The sequence below is a fragment of the Podarcis melisellensis genome, assembly GCF_964234715.1.
Source record: "Podarcis melisellensis genome assembly, chromosome: 3".
Lineage (NCBI taxonomy): Eukaryota > Metazoa > Chordata > Lepidosauria > Squamata > Lacertidae > Podarcis > Podarcis melisellensis.
The window spans coordinates 48,975,177-48,997,439 of NC_138530.1; the positions used below are offsets into that span (position 1 = coordinate 48,975,177).

The window sequence follows — 22,263 nt, forward strand, 5'->3', positions numbered from 1 at the left end:
GGCTCCCAATAGCTAAGCACTGATAATCCCCTGTTTTTCAAAAGCCAAGCCATGGACATTTTGAAAATGTTGATGTCTCTGTGGAAGTTTTTGATATGTGAATAGTGCCACCACACCCTTCGAGGTGTCCCAGCACAAAACCGGGATGCACATCTTCCAGGCCACAGTCCCGTGTGAGTCACGTGACCCACACAAGAGTATGGCAGCATTTTGGGGCGCCACGAACTAGCGCAAGATGTGCATTTGGCTCACATGTTTTTGGCCACTATACTCTCACACAAAAGCACAGCCCCCCCCAAACAGGATGTCCCTGAAGTTGACTGGTATGTGCCATGAAGACCCTGGGTGGGTTACATGGACCCCCTGGGGTCTGTGGACCACCAATTGGGAAACACTGCTATATGCAATTGCTTGGGAGGAAGTCCCATCGAAGCAAATGAGGCTGACTTCTGAGTTGTTGTTGTTGTTGTTTAGTTGTTTAGTCATGTCCGATTCTTCGTGACCCAATGGACCAGAGCACGCCAGGCACTCCTGTCTTCCACTGCCTCCCGCAGTTTGGTCAAACTCATGCTGGTAGCTTCGAGAACACTGTCCAACCATCTCGTCCTCTGTCGTCCCCTTCTCCTTGTGCCCTCCATCTTTCCCAACATCAGGGTCTTTTCCAGGGAATCTTCTCTTCTCATGAGGTGGCCAAAGTATTGGGGCCTCAGCTTCACGATCTGTCCTTCCAGTGAGCACTCAGGGCTGATTTCTTTAAGAATGGATAGGTTTGATCTCCTTGTAGTCCATGGGACTCTCAAGAGTCTCCTCCAGCACCATAATTCAAAAGCATCAATTCTTCGGCGATCAGCCTTCTTTATGGTCCAGCTCTCACTTCCATACACCACTACTGGGAAAACCATAGCTTTAACTTCTGAGTAGGCATGCATAAAAAGATTGCACTGTCAATGACTGAAATCCTGCTCTATAGGCACAAGGCACCCAGTGTTTAATGTCTAAAAAGAGGGGTACTACAGTACAAGTTTATCGGGACTCTTGTCTAGAAGCCTTCCCATATTACTGATAATATGTGCAAGCTGGTTGGGAAAGAAGCATCCTCTGAAGGTTCTCAAAAGAGAGTCTTCCTTTTTATCTTACATCGGACCATGCGTACCACCGCGAGCAATCCTGTTCTTCAGAGTTAGAGACAAGGAGCAATCTTAGGAAACTTGACAAGTTAGAGACAAGTAGCACTCTTAGGTCTTAACAAGAAGGTCCTTGTTCCAAGCATATGGAATGTCCCGTCAATCACATCCACCTGCCAGCATGGAGGTCTCTGCACATCTCTCTTCCAGAACAGTAGCTTTGCCGGACTAGTGTGTGTTGCTAAGAGCTATCTGGAGGTAGAAGACTGATATTGATTGGGACTTATAGAATTGCAGAGTTGGAAGGGACCCCAAGGGCCATCTAGTCTAACCCCTTCTCTCTCTCTCTCTCTCTCTCTCTCTCTCTCTCTCTCTCTCTCTCTCTCTCTCTCTCTCTCTCTCCCCCTCCCTGCAATGGATATATAATACCTACCTCTGCACTTGCTTCTGAATGCCTCCTCATGTTCAGTTGTAAATAAAAAGGTGGCTGGCTGCATCATCCTGTCCAAAGGCTCCTTCATACTTGTATGGGTGACTGGGGAAGGACCGTAGCTCAGTAATAGAACTTTTGCATGGAGAAGGTCACAAGTTCAATCCCTGGCATCTCCAGGCAATGCTGGGAATGTCTCTTGTGTCTGAAACATTGGAGAGCTGCTGCCAGTCAGTGTGGACAATTTTGTAAACGGCGTGTGGAAATGCCTATCCATCCTGGGGACTTAATTTTTTAAAAAAAACATTTTTTATTATTAACAAACACTACATAAAATGAGCATCAAAAGCAGAGAACAGAGAGGTAGAAGTTACTGGGCTGTATTCAGCGAAATGGTCCTGGACCTTAGATTTGGCTCAGGAGTAGATGGGCAGCTAGTGCAAGTGGAAGGTCCTTGTGTGAACAGGATGAAGTCGCAGGATACTACAGTAATGTCTAGCAACAGTCTGATGTTCTTCCCCCATCCTGCACCCACCAGCATCACCTTTGTACAGTGGATGAGTGCAGGGCTCAGGTAGGCAGCTGTTCTTCAAGAACAAGTACAGTACCTAACTTAGTCTTTCCTATATGCAAGGAAAGAACTTAGAAAGATGACCACTCTGTCTTGCCAGAGTGGTACATGCATTGGTTTTCTCCTGCTTGGACAACTGCAATGCGCTCCACGTGGGGCTACCTTTGAAGGTGACTTGGAAACTGCAACTAATCCAGAATGAGGCAGCTAGACTGGTGACTGGGAGCAGACACCGGGACCATATAACACCGGTCCTCAAGGATCTTCACTGGCTCCCAGTACGTTTCCGAGCACAATTCAAAGTGTTGGTGCTGACCTTTTAAACCCGGCATAGGCAAACTCGGCCCTCCAGATGTTTTGGGACTACAGCTCCCATCATCCCTGTCCACTGGTCCTGTTAGCTAGGGATGATGGAAGTTGTAGTCCCAAAACATCTGGAGGGCCGAGTTTGCCTATGCCTATTTTAAACACTAAACGGCTTTGACCCAGTATACCTCAAGGAGCATCTCCACCTCCATCATTCAACCCAGACACTGAGGTCCTCCCCCGAGGGACTTGTGTTGGTTCCCTCACTGTGAGAAGTGAAGTTACAGGGAATCAGGCAGAGGGCCTTCTTGGTAGTGGCACCTGCCCTGTGGAACACCCTCCCTTCAGATGTTAAGGAGATAAAGAATTACACAACTCTTAGAAGACATCTGAAGGCAGCCCTGTATCAAGAGGTTATTGTCTGATATTTTTATTATATTTTAAAGATATGCTATAAGCCGCCCAGAGTGACTAGGGGAAACCCAGCCAGATGTGTGGGGTACAAATAATAATAATAATAATAATAATAATAATAATAATAATAATAATATCCTGAGACTGACTCTCTCTCCTCCTGGGGTGGGGGGTAAGGAAGCTGTGCTTGGTTATGTGCTGTACCCATGGAGGAAATGAGGATTTATTCCCACTTCCTGTGTGCAGCTGTGTGGCAGAAGAATGTAAAGCTCTTCCTTGCTGGAGATCTTCCGAAAAAGGCTGGGCAGCCATCTGTAAGGATTTGGGAATGCTCAATCCATCTGTGCCAATCTGGTGCCCTCCAGAGCTTTTAGACTACAACTCCCACTAGCCCCATCTTGAGGGCACTACGTTGGCACAAGCTGCTGTAGCTTCCGTGTGGAGAGCCAGTATAGTGCAGTGGTTAGTGTGCTGGAATGAGACCTGGAAGACTAGGGTTCAAATCCCCACCCAGCCATGAAACTCACTGGATGACCTCAGGTCAGTCGCTGCTTCTCAGCCTGACCTCCCTCACAGGGTTAATTGAGGAGAACCACTTATGCCACCTGGAGCAACTTGAAGGGGAAAGGGTGGGATTAAAAATGCAATAAATGCATAAATTTTTCTACACTGAGAAGTAGGGATGGGGAGTTGGCCTATAAGGCACTTCTTCAGCTTTGGGTGAAGAGTGGCGGGGGAAACCCAGCCAAATGGGCAGGGTATAAATAATAAAATTATTCTTATTATTACTTTGTAACTCTCTGTTCCTCAGCATTCATCCTTTGCTTCTTCTCCAAGCGGCCATCCAGAATCTGGACCCGTTTTGTCCCACCAGGAAATCCAACGGGATCATCAAATCGCTGGGTGAAAACAAAGGCAAAAACCCCCAAACACCCAAGTTCCTCCCAAGTGTTTAGGAATGGGGAGGAGGTGTGACGATGCCTCATTCCTTTCTTCCTCTCGCTCCTCCCCTTCCCCAGACGAAGAGCTGCCAAATTGGGGTGGGGTGGGGAGGAGGGGGGATTCTTGTGGTTCAGGATGTGGCTGGATGTGGGATCGCCTTCCAGGTAGGCGAGCGAGCAAATTGTCCGCTCGGAATGGGGAATTATGTCATTGCCGCGGAGGGACGCCTTCCAAGAGCGCTTCCTCCGCTGGCTGATTGACAGGCCTCGCATGCGAGAGGAACCTATATAAAGCTGGCGAGCCGAGCGCCGCTTTGAAAGGCAGCCCGGCTAAGAAGCGAAGCGGGTTTTTTTGCGCGCACCTCCCCGGCCGAGGACTTGCCCTTGCAGGGAGCTGACTTGGCTTCGCGCTCTCGCCACGGGACTTTGGAAACTCGCCGCCTGCTTGGAGTTGCTTTGGGAAGCAGCAGCTCTCAAGAGCATCGCGGGGGACTTGCGTGCCAGGTAACGACCCTGGGACCAGTGGGGACAGGTTGGAGCCGGATTGTGGGTGGATGGGTGGGGGTCAACAGAGGGACGCCCCCGAGAGACCCAGGCAGCACCACCTCCAAGGACTGAAAGGAGACGTGCTCCCTAGGGTGGTCTTAAAAATAAAGAAAATGGGCTGAAGCCAAATCAAGGGGGCGAGATCGCAGGACCTAAGTCCCACTGATTTCAAAGGAGATTAAGTGCAAGCATCCTACGTATGCAGTTTTCCAACCTAGAAGGGTGCCTAAGGCTGCAATCATAACTCCGCTTACCTGGGAGTAAGGGCCATTGAATTCAGCGGGTGGTATGCAGCTAAATTTTACTCAGAGTAGGCTCATTGAAATGAATGGACCTAACTCAAACATGTGAATTTCAGTGCGCCTGTTCTGAGTAAATCGTATGGGAATGCCATTCAGTAGAATGGGACAATTAAGATTGCACTGGACCCGATTCTTGTCTTTTCTTGCACTGGACCCGATTCTTGTCTTTTCTTGCACTGGACCCGATTCTTGTCTTTTCTTGCACTGGACCCGATTCTTGTCAACAATCTTGGGTAGTTTCTCCCATTTTTTTTTTCATTCTTTCCCTAATTCTTCCTTGTAAAGAAAGCTTTTTTTTTACTTGGGCTCAAAAAGGGCGTAGATCTTTAGGATGAAGAAAGGGCACCACCCACCACTGGGAAGTTTTCTTGTGCAAGCCCCGTTGTCAGGAATGGCAGCTGGGAACACACACCAAAAGCAAATGCTCACAGCAGCTTGACAGGACAGGGGCCAATGTATTGTCTGATCAATATCTAGTGCCAGTGGCGTAGCGTGGGTTGTCAGCACCCGGGGCAAGGCAAGTAATTTGTGCCCCCGAACCCGTGGATTTGTGCCCCCGAACCCATGGATTTGTGCCCTCTAACACTAATCCCCAGATGTTGCGCCCGGTGCGCCCGGCCCCCCCTGCACCCCCCATGCTACGCCACTGTCTAGTGCCTTGTACGGTGCAACCCTAGATAGCTTCCAGAAAAAGTGTTCAAGGCTAAGATGCAGGAACTCCTTTGGGGCTCTGTCACGAGGAAGTTCTCATGTACAAACCTCTGTGAGAGTGATGGGAACTCTTTCTTTTCACTGGAGTTTAAGCAGGACAGCAGAGCTTCCTAAGGGGAAACTGGCCTTTGCCACTCTATATAGCATCATTGGAGACTTTCTGTGTCTAGGGATGGCACTGATTTTCTTATGATAAGGGCATGGGTTGATAAGGTGACTTCACAGTATGGTGCAATCCTTGTAGCCCGTACAATCCAACCATAATAAAGCAGAGGAATTAATTATGTGCACAACCCCACTTCTGGAAATATTCACCTTGCACAAAAATACCCAGTTTTGGTGTCTTCCTTGGGAAAGTGCAGCAAATAATGATCCAAGCTGTGGATGGGGAAGATTTACCCAGAAACAAATTCCACCTAGTTCAATGGGACACCTAGTGAATCTACTCTGGATTGCAGCTGCAAACCTATAATTTTGGCTAGAGCAGGTCGTGAGATTTAAATTTGCATCTCATCAAGAAGTTTGGATGTATAGAAATCATCAAGAAATGTATCCAGCAGAGGGCTAGGTCTACTCTCCTGAGTCCATTCAGACACAGGACAGATGTGTAGCCCATCCCTGTGCTTGTTTACTCAGAAGTAAATCCCACTGACTTCCCTAAGATTTGGGCTGCAGGTCTAACAGTGTCTACTCAGAAGTAAATGCTGCCAACTACAATGAGGTTTACTCCCAGGTAACTGGAGATTGGATTGGAGACGCAGTATCACTTCAACTTGATGTGACACAATTGGTATAGAGAAGCAGGCTGTCTCTGTCTTTCCAGCAGTAAGAGAGTATGTATGTGTGAATGAGTGTGACTGAGACAGGGAGAGACTGGAATTTGCTATTGTAGCTTAATATATAAGTTAAATTACATGTGAAATGCTGCTGGAAATACCATTATCTTTCAAGAATGTAGCTCCACGGCTTGCCAAAAGTGGATTTAAGAGATGCAATAACTAGTAGACTATCTGAGAGCCCAGACGTCTCATGGAAAACTTTTGAAGACAATTCTGGTTGTATCATATATATTTCCTTGAATTTATTAGGAAGGATATTAAACACTTCAGCCTCCCCCTCCCCCTCCCCGTGCATTTAAAGTGTGTGCTTTCACTAATGTTATCATAATCAAGTCAGGATCAAGCACCTGGGTTCTCACACATTGTCAGAAGTAATAAATGTCCTGTTTACAGTGTATACCAGGATTCATTAAAAAATGCCCCAATGATGGGTTGATTTTTAATCTTTGTCTACCACACAACAGTGAAAGTTTTCTGGTTTTCAAGTTTAAAAATACAACAGCGAAACATAAATATAGAATGGCAATTAATTGATGAAGGACGATTTAGAAATAGGTGACATAAACAATAAAATAGCATCTGACAGGACCAACATTTGCTTTCAAAATAGTTGCTTCTGTTGTAAGCTTGTGGGAGACATGGGGAAATTTAAAAACAGACAAAAGTATCAACAATGTGCACATCTTGCTTTGTTCATAGGCATTATGCAGGACAGGAGCTGGCTGTTGTGGCTGACGATCTTGCTAGCTTTGTGGATTTCCTCAGAGGCTCAAGGTAGGTCTTTAAATATCTGTAGCATTGAGGCCAAGTATTTCCAGAGTGGACTAAAGCTCTGGCAACCATAGCCTGATGCTTAAAAGGAGCTTGGCTTCTGCTCACTCACTTGGCTTGGTCTTGAGAATAATTGCTCAATTATTTCTTTCCACAGCATGCCTGAAATATGAAACTAGCCTGCGTAGATAATATACCTTACTATAAATGCATCAAGGAAAGTGGAGGGATATGTATGTAGATCAAATTGAGGTTTGGCATCAATTGGTCAAATTAATTTGTGGTGTAAAGACCTCCCCCTTTTAGAGCACCAACTACTTAGTTGGCTAAAATGTATTTATATTTTGGTCCTCCTTGTTGGAAGTTAGGATTCAGCTAGCAAGCTGAAAAACTACAAAAAAATGCTTTGTTATTATTGTTTGTTGCATTGATACCCTACTATTCCTTAAGAATATTCAGAGCAGCTTATATATGGCATCCCTATGGCATCCAGGTTCTCACTTTGGATATTTGTAGACAGTTTGATTTGAAATTTTGTTGGACTGGATCCAGAGAAGAATTCTACACAGCCAGTGGGGTTTCCTGGCTCCCTTCCACCTACAGTAGGGTTTCCTGCACCCCTCTTGCCCACTCTATTGTATCACCTCTGCCCCCCCCAATCAATCCTGAGAGTTGAGGCACATGATTGTGCCTCTGTCTGCAGCAAGACAGAGAAATTAGGAGAATTTGTTGGGGCAGTCATGCACAAGTAGAAATGTATATTTCAACCTGAGCGAGGCATCTCTGGATCTAAGCCATTCAGTTTCATGAAGGATATTTTCCAAGAAGCAGTACCAAGTAGATGGAGTCACTGAATTTAGTGTTTGTGCCAAATGAACAGCCATTATTCACATCCCATTAGGAAGAAGTAATAGGCAAAGACACATAAGAGCCACCATTTTCAGACTGCAAGCATCTCAATTGGATGGGGGCTTCAATGGTAGGACTCGTAAGATTGCCTATATGTGGTCCCTGGTTCAATCTCAGATAGATGGGCTAGGAGAGAATCTTCTACAAGTCCCTTAAGAGGACTGTCAGGCTAGGTGGACTGCCAAGTTTGATTGATCACTCATGTGCATGGACTGCTACTACTGTTTCTCTATAATGTTTGATGGTTCCCTGAGCATGCACCCACGCTAAGCTTCAGATCATTTTCTTCATCATTTAAGTCAGTGTGGCTCATTGGAAGTGTGTTGGATTTTGATCAGGGAGACTTGAGTGTCCTTGGACAAATTAACTTAAATTTACTCCATCTGTGAAAATTGGAGTATTTGTGACCTGCCTCATAAAGTGAGGGTGAATGAGATCACCCCATGCCTTACATTTCTTTGTTAATCATGTTCCTTCATGTTGTTGCCTTTGCAGATGACGGCCAAGAGGACGAGTCCACTTTTGACTTGCTGCAAATAAGCAACATAAACAGGAAGACAATTGGAGCAAAAGTATTTCGGGGCAGCAATTCCAGCCTCCCAGCATACCGCTTCATCCGGTTTGATCACATACCTCCGGTTAACTCGGAGAAATTAAAGCAGATTATTAAACTGATCCAGCGAAACGAGGGCTTCCTTCTTGTAGCCACCTTCAGGCAGGACAGGCTGGCCAGGGGCACCCTCTTGGCACTGGAAGGCCCTGGCACCTCTCAGCGCCAGTTTGAGATTGTTTCCAATGGCCGAGAAAATTCACTCGAACTTTCCTATTGGGTAGATGGCTTCCGGAAGAAGTATCTTTTGGAAGACGTGGACCTAGCCGATTCACTATGGAAGAACATCACAGTACAAGTAGCCGGGGAAAACTACAGTCTCTATGTTGGTTGCGACCTCATTGACAGTGTGAGCCTGGAGGAGCCTTTCTATGAAAACCTGAAAGCGGAGAAAAGTAGAATGTATGTGACAAAAGGATCTGCCAGAGAAACTCACTTTCGGGTAGGTAACCTACAACACCCGTGAGGTCAATGGCGTGCAGTTCAATCCCTGTGCATATCTACTCAGGGGTTGTAATGAATTGAGTGAGGCTTCCTCCGAGGTTGGTGTGAATAAGACTGCAGCCTTATAATGAGATCCTGACAGAAGGCAGCCCACATAGTAGCCCCACTGAGACTTTTGTCTTGGACTGTGCAATGGGAAGGGTGGCAAATTTGCGCAGCAGAGGGATAAATCTGTGGGCAAGGGAAGAATGTGGTGAAATGGTGACTGCTCTGCCTCAGACAGAAGAATGTCTTGTGCTGGTCCTGGATCCTGTTTAGTTTGCCTTATGTATGCTTAACAATGTAAACTCTTAGGCCAGAATTAGAGGGGATTCAATTGGCACTTTTGGAGAACCAGCTTCTCTCTTGACTCTGGTGCAATGACAGTGCTGTCCTCTTTCTGACAACTCTTCACACATACTTAGTCTAATTGTAAAGGGATGCAGGAATATTTGCCCCAAGTGAGGAAGGGGTATCTCTGTTTGATTCATCTTCGCTCTGTGCCAAGGTCACAGAAGTGAAAATGGAGATGTTTTCCATAAAGGTGGGTGAGCACTATGCAACAAGTCTCTTCAGCTGTTTGTCCAGAAGCCACTCCAAGATGGGAGAAGGAGTGTTTTAACCCTGACACTTTTTGGCCCACTTGCTATATCCAAACCTCTGAATGTCCACCAAGAGTTGTAGATTGGCAGCATGGAGGCCATATAGGCTTCAGTCCTCTACACACTTACCAGGGAGTAAGCTCCATTAAAGTCAGTGAGGCTGAGGAGAAGTGTATAGAATTGCATTGGCAGCTTCTGTTAAGATTTGCTGCACTAACATCTACACCACACTGGCTGTCATGTCTGGGGTAGGATGGGGGAATGACTCAATAATATCAGCCACACATTCTGTTAGCTACACTTGTGAGGAGAGGAGGGAGGCACGGGGTTGCTGTTTTTGGCAGGAAACCATTGTTCTGCACTGCATCTTGTTCTGGCCTCAATGGCAAATGTCATGGTCAGGTAAAAATAAACCTGACCATGGCCACTCTATCTTTTGGCTATTAGAATGCTACCTTTGCTTTTTGTTCAACTGGATGATTCCTCAGAGCATGAGCCAAGAGCTCCACTTTCTGATGACTAAAGAATTAACTTAATGCAGTAGGGGCCAGTGTTCGTTGGGATGGCAAGGTGGAACCAATGACAGATGGAGCCAGCAAATTCTGGTTGTGTTTCTCTCTTTTGCTTTTCCCTGATGAAATTTTTCAAGGCCAACACTGAGGGGCAGTGGGAGGAGGCTGACAGGCAGTGTCATCCCATGGCCTGGATGTAAGGAAGGAAGCAAACAAACAAACAGGTGGGGGCTGGCTGAAGACAGACTGAAGCTGGTGGGCCAGTGGCTACTTTGTCCTAACATGCCAACCTCCACTGCTCACCTGAATTAACCAGAGTTCAGGTGGATAGGTGGATGGTTTGGAGTGCTTTTACTGAAGCTCACTGGCTGATGCTCATTGGCTGCTGAATACTGGGTTTTGGTTTGCATGTGACACTAAGCCAATCCATGTGGGTTCCCACAGCAAAAGTCGTGACTGTTGCACTCTTCCAGTTCTGCCGCTGCCTTGTTACTCAGGACTAAGTCAAAGTTTGGCATAGCATTGCATTCAAATCTGGGCTCATGGTTTGCCTCACTTCAGGCAAATCATGAGTTGTAAACAAGGTTTGTTCTTCGTTTATTGCCTTTGGTTTGACTGGAGCAAAGATGTCATCTTCTTAAGAGGATTGAGGAGGCCCGTGTCTGATGTTTTTCAATTTTTTTATGTGTTGTAAGCTGCCCAGAGTGGCTGGGGAAACTGACAATTAGAACTTCTGGCAATGCTGAAGAGAGCTGGTGGAATATTTTATCCCATGCTGAGAAATTACTGCCCTGAGCCAACGTATTAGCTACAAACAATAGTATTTATTCTAGCAATTTGGATATGTGGTCACTGTGCAGGGATGGAGGACCTATTCGGATTGTCTGTGCTTGACGACTGGTGGAATCTGATGGAATCCTGAATGCTCTGGGGGACTGTGTCATCGAGTACTGCCCAGCAGAGCTTTTCTGGTTGGTGGAACTTTTGGAGCCCTTGTAAACCTACCTTGAAAAGCTGCAAAGCACTTTGAGGGCAAAGTCACACACATTTGGTCTGACCTTGACACCACTGTTAATGCAATCTGCTGGAGGCATCTAGAGCACTGTCTTGGCTGGTTTGAGACATAGGAACATGGATAAGGAATTTGAGTCTTTGGCCAATACATCCCCTTTCCAAAGACCCTCATTGGACCCTAAAGACACAACTGTCAATTAGTAGCAAGTATCCTGCTTTTGGACAAGTTGCTGGAGAGGGTGGAGGCTGAGCAACTGCAGGCGTGCTTGGAGGAAGCCACTTATCTCGACCCAATTCCATTATGCTTCAGGCTTTGTTTTAGCAGTGAAGTAGCTTTTGGCCACCTTGATTGACAAGGGGAGGACAAGGGGAGTACAACCATATTGATGCTCCTCAAATCTCACAATGGCTTGTGACCATAGTCTCCTCCTGAACTGACTCTGTGAGTTGGGAGTAGGAGGTAGGGTTTTTCAGTGGTTTCTCTGGTTTCAGATATTACTATTAGCATTAGGGATCTATAGGAAACTTTTCAAAGCAGTCATTAGAAGATTTGAGGGAAAGTGTCATCACTATGCAGATGACAGATTTCTCCTTCACATTGGCCTCAGATGAAGCTGTGAAGATGCTTGACCAGTGTCTGAAGGCAGCACTAGGTTGGATGAGGGCCAACAAACTAAAGCTGAATTCTGACAAGACAGAAAGGTCCCAAGTTCAGGAATTAGGAAGGTGGCCTGTTCTGTAGGGGGTTGCATTCACTCTGAAGGACCAGGTGCAAAGTCTGAAGGAACTATTGGATTCAAGTTCTGAAACTTGAGTTCCAGGTGATCACAGTGACAAGGAGTGCTTTTTTCCAGCTATGACTACTTCACCAGCTATGGCTCTTCCTGCACAGGGATTTCCTGGTCACAGGGACCCATGCTCTAGTAACCTCCTGCTTAGATTCCTGTAATTCACTGTATGTGGGGCTGTATGTGTGAGTTCATGATACAGTTGTTCTTAAACACTTGCACTGGTTGCTGATTAGACACTGGGCCAAATTCATGGTTTTAGACTTGATGTAAAAATCCCTAACTGACTTTGGATCCATCTACCTGAAAAAATGCAAGGTTTAAGGTTGTCTCTGGCAGTCCTGTTAGCAGAATTATATTTAAGGGAGGCTCATAGTTTGCAGGGGGTCTTTTCAGCAAAGGCACCCTGACTTTGGAATACCCCCCCCCCCCACGATGTGTGGCTGGCACCATGGTTTTCATTGGGATGGCAAGGTGGAACCAATGACAGATGTGTGGCTGGCACCATGGTTTTCATTGCCAGCTAGAATCCTTTTTCTTCTGCCAGGCCTGTGGGTAATGTGACATCTGACCTGTTTTGATGACAGCGTTTGATTGGTTGTTATGCAGGACTTTTTTTTGCTTCATTTCTCTGTTTAATTATGGGGTGATCAGCCCTGGGCTCTGCTGAAGAAGGGTGGAATATATGGTATTTAAATGAATAAAACAAACAAACAATTTATGCATGATTAAATTCAGTCAAGGTTGAAGAAGTTCTGAAGGAGGCGGGAAGTAGACTAATGATCTGCTGTTACCTTAAATGATACAAACATTTTGTGTGTGTGTGTGTCTTCTTTGCAGGGTCTCCTCCAAAATATTCATTTAGTTTTTGGAACATCAATAGAGGATGTCTTGCGCAGCAAAGGATGCCTGAGGAGCCAGTCCGGTAAGAAGAAGAAAAAGTGCCATTCTTATTGCTCACAGTAATTTGAGGGAGTGGCCACACATACCATCAGTTTCTATTGGCTCCTTCCGATAATATGCAGAATGAAGAAACCAATTAAAATCTGTACTGACAGAGAGTTCTGCAAAGGCTCAGTTTCATGCTGCTGTCAGATGAGCTTCACCAACTGGGGCGACAACCAATCACGTCTACAGATGACCTCTGTGATGGAGCTTAGGATGGGTTTAGGCCAGGCATCCCCAAACTCGGCCCTCCAGATGTTTTGGGACTACAATTCCCATCATCCCTGACCACCGGTCCTGTTAGCTAGGAATGATGGGAGTTGTAGTCCCCAAACATCTGGAGGGCCGAGTTTGGGGATGCCTGGTTTAGGCTGTCTCTAAGGTACAATGGACCTAAATTGTTCAGGGCTTTGTATCTCCTTTGTACTATAAAGAATGATATTGCCAGGTGACTCTTTTGTATGAATGCTGATCTTTAAAGAAGCATCATTTATCCTTGACACACATATACAAGAGAGGATTTTAGGTCCAAACATCTCCCCAGACATGTTATTTATTACTTATTTTAAAAGGCTAAAGCTTCCCCCCTTTTTTGCCTCTCTCTTAAGACACAAAGCCTGAGACAAGTGAGCGTCAACATTTGTGATCAAATGTGAAGTATTTGGTGAGCTGCATTGAAAGGCCGGGTTCTACTTTTCAATATGAATAAATAAAATTGCTCATTAGTAGTAGCATTTCCACTTGGAACCATTTTGACTTTCAGAGTAAATCGTGTTTACTACTGGGGGGAAAAAACCAGAAAGTGGAAAGATGCAAGACTCCCATCATAGGCTGGTCCCAGATGTTGCCTTTCACTTCCACAGGCTGTCTGCCCTTATTGCTTCTGCCATAGTTTGTGCCAACAAAGCTACTGCACTGACTTTAGTAATCTTAAAAACATTCAGTTCAAAATCTGAAATTAATGATCACAAAAGTGTCACATGTGGGACTTACATAAATTTTCATGGCAAGAATACGTCTTTTCATTGAGTCAAGATGACACTCAAACAAGTGGCATTTCATGATAAATTACTTTATTGTGCTGTGTTGCATTTTTAGAGTTTCCGGTCTACAGCCAAGATATTTAAAGTTCTTAGCTCTGGAAACAATTCATTATAAACTTTTGGAAAATGTTTACTTAACTGTTGTCACCATGTTTAGATTGATTAGCTCCATTAGCTGCAATTCATCATTTCCCTGCCCAAAGTTTTTTGTCGATTCTTTAGCTGTATTTCTATGTCTTTGTTTATTTTCAGATCTAATATGCAGTTCTGCCCTTTATAATATTATTTGCTGTCCTGGAATCATTCCTGATTTACATTAATACATCAAGTCAGATCATGGCCTTCTTCGATTATTTTTGTTACCGTGCCATTGATAGTACAAGCAAAGGAATAGAGTGACAGATTTATGAGCAAGTTTTAAGGGCCACCCTCGAGTGGGCTCCTCCCTTTGTTGTAATACTGAAAAATACAATGGCTTTGGCATGGTTTGCATGACATGGTAAGCCAAACTATGGCTTATTGAGGCCACATGGATGGGTAGGCTCCTCAAGAGAAGCTCTCAGCTGCTTTGCTCCTTCCTGGTCTTTCTTGTTCCTCATCCCACACTGTGATAAACTAAGCCGTGGTATGGCATCCTGTGTTGTCTGAACCAGGACTTGTGGTTAAGCTCTCTCCTAACTAAGTCCAAGGTATCGTCAAGGTTTATTCTTAGCTGCAGCTCATGGGTCGCAAGGAGAGAGCTAAACGATGAGCCTGGGTTTGCCCAACATGCTAAGCCAAACCTTGTTTTAGCTCAGCAAAGTGCAGGGGTAAAAAAGACCAGAGATCAGCAAGGTAGCTATGAGCTCTTCTCTGGGAGACCACACGTTTGTGTGGTCCTGGTAATCCTTACTGCGAATGAGGCCTTTATAATGCAATGCCGTTTGGTAAATAAGTTTGTATTCTGTTCACCACCACTAAACATATGGCTGCTTTAGTATTTCTTGAGGGTACCTAAGGAACATTAGTTTTAGTGAAAATATGTGAGGTATGATGCGCAGATCAAGCCTACATGCTTACTCAGAAGTAGGTCCCAGTGGGTGGAAGCCAATATAGTGCTAAGTCTCTCCTTCCGTCAGGCCAAAGATTTCTCCTTGGAAAGTGGGATGTTTCCTGCTTTCCTCCCTCTGTTTCCCCCTAAATCTGTTCTAGGGGTTCCCCTCTGGAGCAAGCATTTGGGGAAAGCATGGGACACGCTGTGGGGAGGAGAATGCAGAAAGTCCTGTTACACAAATGGAGATCCTTGCACTGATGGGACACAGCAGTTATATACCACACACCAATTTCAGTAGGACGTTCTCTCTGGTACATATGCATAGCATCTACCTGACATCATAGAATGGGGATGGCCATGTTTGCCTGTGGCCTATGAAGTATTCAATGCCCTCAACCTGATGAGTGGTAGGAGCGCAACTTGCTCCAATAGCACAGCAGGGGTGGCTTGCCAGATGTGGTTGGACTCCAGCTCCCATAATCTCTGATCATTGGCTGTGTTGCCTGGAGCTGATGGGAGTTGAAGTCCAGCAACACCTGGAAGTCCAGCAACATCTGGAGGTCCACAAGTTCCTGATCCCTGATTTTATTTCTGCTTGTGATTTAGTATATAGTATGCTGTACCTGATGATGTGCATTCCATTTACAGCCGAATTGTGCCAATTTTATTGTAGGGTCTCTCCACTCCTGAGGGGGTTAGTTTGTGCAGCAGAATAAACTTTCAGCCCCCCAACTGCTCTCTGCAGTGGCTCCCAAGAATGTGGGAAATGACCACCTCAACAATAAAAGATGAGCTCCTATAAGTCATACTGAAAGTTGCCCAAAATCATAATGATGTAAAGGTATCAGAGTATCGTCTTGCATATCTACAATGAGATGCATGTCATCTGAATTTGCACTATTTTTAAATATGTGGCTGAGACTCCAAGAGGATGACAGTAACACAGCTCCGTGCGTGCAAAGGAAATGCTTACTACTCTTTTCCCATTCAGTGATCTGGTTTTGGCCAAGAAACATAACAACTAGGGGAGGAAGCGTCCCTGAGTTTACAGTCTGGTTATGTTGTCAGTACATGCTCTTTTGGCATAAGCACTGTGCCAGCAGCAAGTATGCTTTGACTGACGTATATTGCTGCCTGCAAAAGCATCTGCTGCAAATGCGTCTGCTTAGAAAAAGCTATGTTGCTTGTGCTTCTTCATTCCCTTCAGAAACACATTTAAAATAAATTGTGCTGCGTAGGGCTGTGCTGAACCTTTACTTCCTTGATGTTGGAAGCCAGAAAGTAGTGCTCGGAGAGAATAACATTCCCTGAAAAAAGAACCTTGCAAGGAAAAGCCTAGGCACATTTACTCAGAATTAAGTTGCACTTGGTTTAATGGGCCTTACTCGCAACTAAAGGTGCATAGGGTTGCAGTCTTAATTCATCCTTTTTCGTGGCTTCTTGCCACTGCTTATATCTATAGCTATTGCTTTCAATTAATCAAGCCAAAATGTTCCTCTTATCAGCACTGTGTTCTTATAATTCTTTGGGACTAAAATGTCAACAAGCATTCAACCCATTCTTGCCCCCGTGCCAGAGTGATCATGAAACCCTGGGAACATGTGATACTACATCATCATCATCATATTTGTATACCACCCTTTATCCCTAGATCTCAGGGTGGTTCACAACATAAAATTACAATATAAAAACCACAAAATACATAATAAAAATAAGAACAAAAGCAAACTAATAATCCCCCTTCCCACAACACATTTAAAAGGGCATCAGATGTCAAACAGTTATACTTAAGCTTTTAAGTGGATAGTATTTAACATTGCATATGTTCAATTGCCCTGTCCTGTGTTCCTAAAAGACTTTTCCATTGCCTCTAAACCTGCAGACCTCTTTGAGAGCTGGAATCTAAACTGTGAAAAGGAATGACTATAATTGGAAGGGGCCGACATCCAATCCTTCTGTTATACCCTTGAGTATAATTTGGCATCAAACTTGTTCCAAGAGAGATATAGTTACAATCCACCTTTAGTACCAATGTATAATTTGAGCCAAAAGTTGTAATCAGGGAAAAGCTGTTGCATATACGTAATGGGTTTTATTTTACTTCCTCCCTTCCAGCTGAAGTGAACACAATCAACGAGAGCACCGAGATCCTTCACCTTCCTTCTGTCATGACAGAGTATGTTGGTGAAAACACAGAGAAAAAGGCAGAATTCTGTGATCGCTCTTGTGAAGAGCTGGGGTCTATGTTTACGGAACTCACTGGACTGCGTATTGTTGTCAACAGCTTAACAGAAAAGTTAGAAAAAGTGGTAGGTATCACCAGTGTATTCTGCTCTAGATGTCTGCTCATTCATTTGCAGCTCATTTGACTGGTGAAATGAACAGTCAAGTCACTGGCACTACAATAAACCCTTTGTTTGGGTATCTACCAGACATTGATAAAGAGAACACTTATACATGTTGGAAACATACCAAAATATTGTATGAAAATTGTCTGAGAATAGTGGGATGGTGTATTAGTTCTGATGTCACCTCAGGAGATTCCCATGTTATGGGAGGAGACACTAGGTAGAAAATTCTGAGTGCTGTGAAAGGGTGGAGTGGCTTGTGTTCTAGGTTCTAGCCATCCAGCCATGCCCTTCTCGAGGATGTTCCATTCCATTCTCTCTCCCTCAGCTTTCCATTCTCCCCCCACCCAACAATCAGTTAGCAATCTTCAGCCAGTTAGCCTGCTGGGGCTTTGAGTGTGTTTGTGTGCTGCTCAACACACAAGTTGAAAGACATTGCAAGGTGTTATATGTGGGTACCTATGTACACAGGTAGATCTCAGCCATGCAAGGAGGGGGACCTTCATTGGGCAGGGTCCCTGTTCACGAGAAGGAGCTCTATCAGCTTACATCTGTAGGCGGGGAGAACTCCTGTCATCTGTTGAACAAGCAGACATCCATAGAGCATGGCAATGATGAGTTAGACTGCTGGGCTCCGCAACCGGCTTCCATATGTTTTTTCAGCACATGGAATGATTCACGTGAACCACATTAAGGACAGCCTTGATGCTGCTGAGACAATACTTTGTCGTGGGAGACAGCTGGATGATATTTTGTTCCAGTTGCCAGAGAAAGTATGAACACACAGGCCCCAGGGTTTGGGGGGCGGGGAGAGAAAGGGTGGAGAGAGAGGGTGACAATTGAGAGGACTAGATTTGCCTCCGTGCTCAAATGGTGTGGTTAGGTTAGTGCCAGGTGATTTGGCACCATCTAGATACCTGTGTGACACTGGCAAAACTGCCCTCTCCACCACATGCGGGGTACTGTTGCACTTGCTGGTGCAACTATTGCATTCCAGCAACTGCATTTAGGAGTCTGATTACTGGGACGCAGGGACTTGCTGGTAGGTAGCTGTGCCTTCTGGGACAACGTCACAGGGGCAGATATCCAGCGAGATCTCATGAGAGTTCACTGAAAATCACTAAATCTCTTGTGCTCTGTGAAATCTCGCAAGCTTTTGGTGAGATCTCACAGCAAATCAGCACTGATACTGCACGCCACTTCTCTGCCAGTGGTGGAAGTGGTGGGGCAGGTGGGGTGCCTTCAGGGGCTCCCACCTTCTGAGGTGGCTGCTTCACCCCACCTCACGAAGTCATCAGGCCAGCCCTGATCATTGCACGGTGTTAATGCATATGCAGGCACCCTGATAAATCATATAGAAAATACATGAATGTGCCTTGTTTGTCATTGCCTGGCTTTTGTTCCATTGTCTGCTTCAGTCTGCATTATGAATCAACTTCACATATTTGAAAAAGACCTGAAGTAGTCTAGCACATGTCTCAAGAGTGAAATCATCTTCCATTTTAAGGAAGATGAGTGATACTCTACAATCTCTTCAGTAGAATTTATGGAGATCTGTGTAAGTGCTGCAAGCCCAGATTGTAACATTAGCTGGGACGTTTGCGCCCAGAGGAACAGTGCACTCACTGAATTGTTTGCTTCTTTTCTGGCTCAGTTTAGCTGGGTGAAAGAAGGAATCTGTTCTGAGCAGCTTAGCTTTCTATGCTGAGGGTTAGTGAGAGTTTCGCCCTTCTCTGACTATGGTGCATTGCAAAAAGGCCAACTCATTGCTACCTGTTTCATTGTACAGTCTGAGGTGAATGAGAAAATTGTGTCGGAACTGCTTGGCCCCAACAAAACACTCAAGAACCAGTCGGCTTGTTGGCAAGATGGCCGTGAGTTTATGAATAATTCACATTGGGTTGTGGACAGCTGCACGAAATGTCACTGCCAGGTAAAGCATCAATGAATCATTTACCCTTCCCCACCCAATCACACGGAGTTTCTTTTCAGCTGCATCCAATCAAGTGTACATTGGTACTTTGGTTCCCAAAATCAATCCATTCTGGAAGTCTGTTTGACTTCCAATACGTTCGCAAACCATCGCCCCAAAATGTTCGCAAACCAAGGCGCGAATTCTGATTTACTGATTGGCCCCGGAAACAATGCCAACAGCTGAAATAGACATTTGGCTTCCAAAAAACTTTTGTAAATTGGAACACTTACTGGGTTTGCGACATCCAGGAGCCGATTTGTTTAGGAGCCAAGCTGTTCGGGAACTAAGGTATCACTGTAATGGGCTATTTTAATAGGCATCTATCTCTTTCTGTTGGGCTTTGCACTGCCCTGTAATTTCAATTTATTATTATTATTTATTTGGCAGGTTGCCTTTGCTAAACTGTTATGATGGACGGCCGCATATTCTTGGGGTTGAATCAATAAATCTGTGGAGCAGACTGCCACTCACGCAATGGGATTTCCCCTTCCTCTTCCATAACCCTCCAGAGCAGATTTTGGAGGAATGTAAGGAGCTGCAGAGTGGCGAAGAAGGTCAATTCCCATTGTGTGGATGGAAATCTGCTCACCTCACCCCATGTTGAATTCCTTGGCCTTTAGTAGCCAGGGCCGTCCTCTCTCCCTCATGCTGCACCACTAACTAAATCTGGCGTCATCAACCCTAATGGGGATGCAGCTGTACAGTTTGGCCCACCTGCTGTCACTGATGCAAAACTACAAGCTTTATTATTGATCGACTAGAGGGTGTTATAGCCCGTTCTTCTGTGTGACATCTCATATTGTCAGCTGCATGAGTCTCTGATGGAAAATAGCATGGTGCCAGTTGCAGTTTTTGATGTGCATTTTTTGTCAGTAAGGCAAACTTAGGTACTCAAGCCTAATTCCTGCAATGAACATTTTGCCTTGCAGAGGGTTGGCCTGGAGAACCCTTGGATCCCTCCCAACTCTGCAATTCTATGATTATATTACTTTTTCCTTCATTTCAAGAATGTCCTGCCAAAAGATAGGGTATTTAGATTGACTGATATTGGAGTAATGGTTCCATGTGTTTTTTCCCCCTTTGCACATACAGAACTCTAAAACGATATGCAATAAAATCACATGCCCAGCTGTTCACTGTGTCAGCCCCACTTTTATTGATGGCGAGTGCTGCCCTGTCTGCTCTCACTGTAAGTATGGCATGCAAGGATAGCTTATTGTTAAAAGCTTGCATAGTAGGGAAGTCTCAGCTTGAATACCTCTTGCTGGGTGTACAAAGAGCAAGGCTGCAGGTGATTCCATCTAGACTTCCTATGTCAGTGTTGCACACTCAACTAGCTATACATTATGTGCTGTTACTGCTTGGGTGATCCCTGAATGTTTTGCCACCTGCATCATTTTCTTCATTTGAGGAAACTACTGCAGGGAATAACATATGACAGAAGGAGGAGCAGGAGAGGTGCAAGATTCTGACTTCTGGGATGATTGCCATTTTGCTAAGGCAGGGGCCCTGTGACCCTCCAGTTATTGCTGAACTGTAACTCCCATCAGCCTCAGCCAGCATGGCCAGGAGTCAGGGCTGATGGGAGCTGTAGTCCACATTGAAGTGATCATCTTCACACAGGGATTTCCCACTTCAGTTTTTACAAGGGGAAGATGTTGCCGGTTTACTGCTGTGTGATTCTCACGTTCCATGTGAACAAACCAAGTATATCGGTGAGAAGCCTTGAGAAACTACCTTTCTCTCAGAGAGGAGAGAGATTTGCATGTGAAGAGCAAATTTTCAAATGGGACACTTAAAAAAGAAGGTGTTATTGAGGTAAATCAAACAAAAATAACAGAGGTACAAAAAAGCCACACAGTATATCAGGGAGAGACTTACTATTAAGTTGGTAGAGTACTTAAGACCATTAGGAAATCTACATATCACATTGCACTGTGCAGAGGGAGTCCTTTGTGTCTGCCTTGGTTGTATATAAAATAAATTCCCACCAAACCACATAGAATTTTTCCAGGGTCCATGAAGCCTTTGGCAACATGTAATTTATGAGTTGTTTTTCCCCCAGTTAATGCTAAAATCCACATATTATTATACTAAAGCGAATATCACAAGTCCTGTAAGGATTTCCATTTGGGGGCAACTGAGGTTTTGGCAGCCAGTAGTAGCCACGTCAAGAGTTCCTGAGAGCTGAAACCTTTCAAATTGTTTGCCCCATAGATTTTGTAAACAAAGTGGCAGTGAGGCTGGAATGTGATGTTTGAGTATTTTGGTCATTTCTTGACAATTGTCCAGAATTTGAATACTTGTGAGCAGCCCCAACACAGAACACTATTGGAGCACATAGCTTTACAGACCAAATGGACAATATGCTTTGATAGTGATGTGTAAGTCAAACAATGCCAACAATAATAATGTGTAGCTAGTTGGGCTGTGTCTATTCAGTGCTTCAGGCTGTCTATGGGCTTAAGCTTTGAAGAGCTAACCCAACAGATGCATTGGTTCACCTGTTTATTTTGGCTTATTTTTTGGCTCCCTAATGTATCTGCAAATTCCAGCAGGCTTTTACATGTGAACAAGACCGTTCAGGGCACCTCTATGATTCTTCTGATTTGCAGCTGACGACAGTGAAGAAGGCTGGTCACCCTGGTCTGAATGGACAGAATGCTCTGTCACTTGTGGATCTGGAACCCAGCAACGAGGAAGGTCCTGCGATGTCACCAGCAATACTTGCCGAGGGCCCTCCATTCAAACAAGAACCTGTTCCCTCGGGAAATGCGACAATCGCAGTGAGTGTTTGTAATGTCAAGCTTTTATCTTTGTAACTTCTCCTTTGCTTCTCAAACAAGCAAATGCTACTCACCTGGAATCAATCTTGTATGCAAAAGAAACACATCCACGCATGAAAGAGCTTGTGTGACTTTTTTTTAGATTCATCAGATGTTTAGATGTGACCTGAACTACTCTCCTTACCCACAAGGCAAAGAGGTAGATAATAGATAATTGACAGGTGAGGACACCTCTCTTTGTGTCCCACATAGAACTATCC

General features: G+C 44.9%; 1 protein-coding gene across 1 annotated transcript in view; it reads left to right on the forward strand.

The window, feature by feature from the left end:
- The first annotated feature begins 3,960 nt into the window (after positions 1–3,960).
- The window catches only part of THBS2 (thrombospondin 2), a 45,222-nt gene continuing 26,919 nt past the window's right edge, over positions 3,961–22,263 (forward strand). The window contains exons 1-8 of the mRNA XM_081904747.1: positions 3,961–4,290; positions 6,884–6,958; positions 8,360–8,916; positions 12,714–12,798; positions 17,010–17,203; positions 19,032–19,175; positions 20,310–20,406; positions 21,833–22,003. Coding sequence (XP_081760873.1) covers positions 6,889–6,958; positions 8,360–8,916; positions 12,714–12,798; positions 17,010–17,203; positions 19,032–19,175; positions 20,310–20,406; positions 21,833–22,003 — 1,318 coding nt within the window. The 5' untranslated portion in view covers positions 3,961–4,290; positions 6,884–6,888. The remainder of the gene's footprint in view (positions 4,291–6,883; positions 6,959–8,359; positions 8,917–12,713; positions 12,799–17,009; positions 17,204–19,031; positions 19,176–20,309; positions 20,407–21,832; positions 22,004–22,263) is intronic.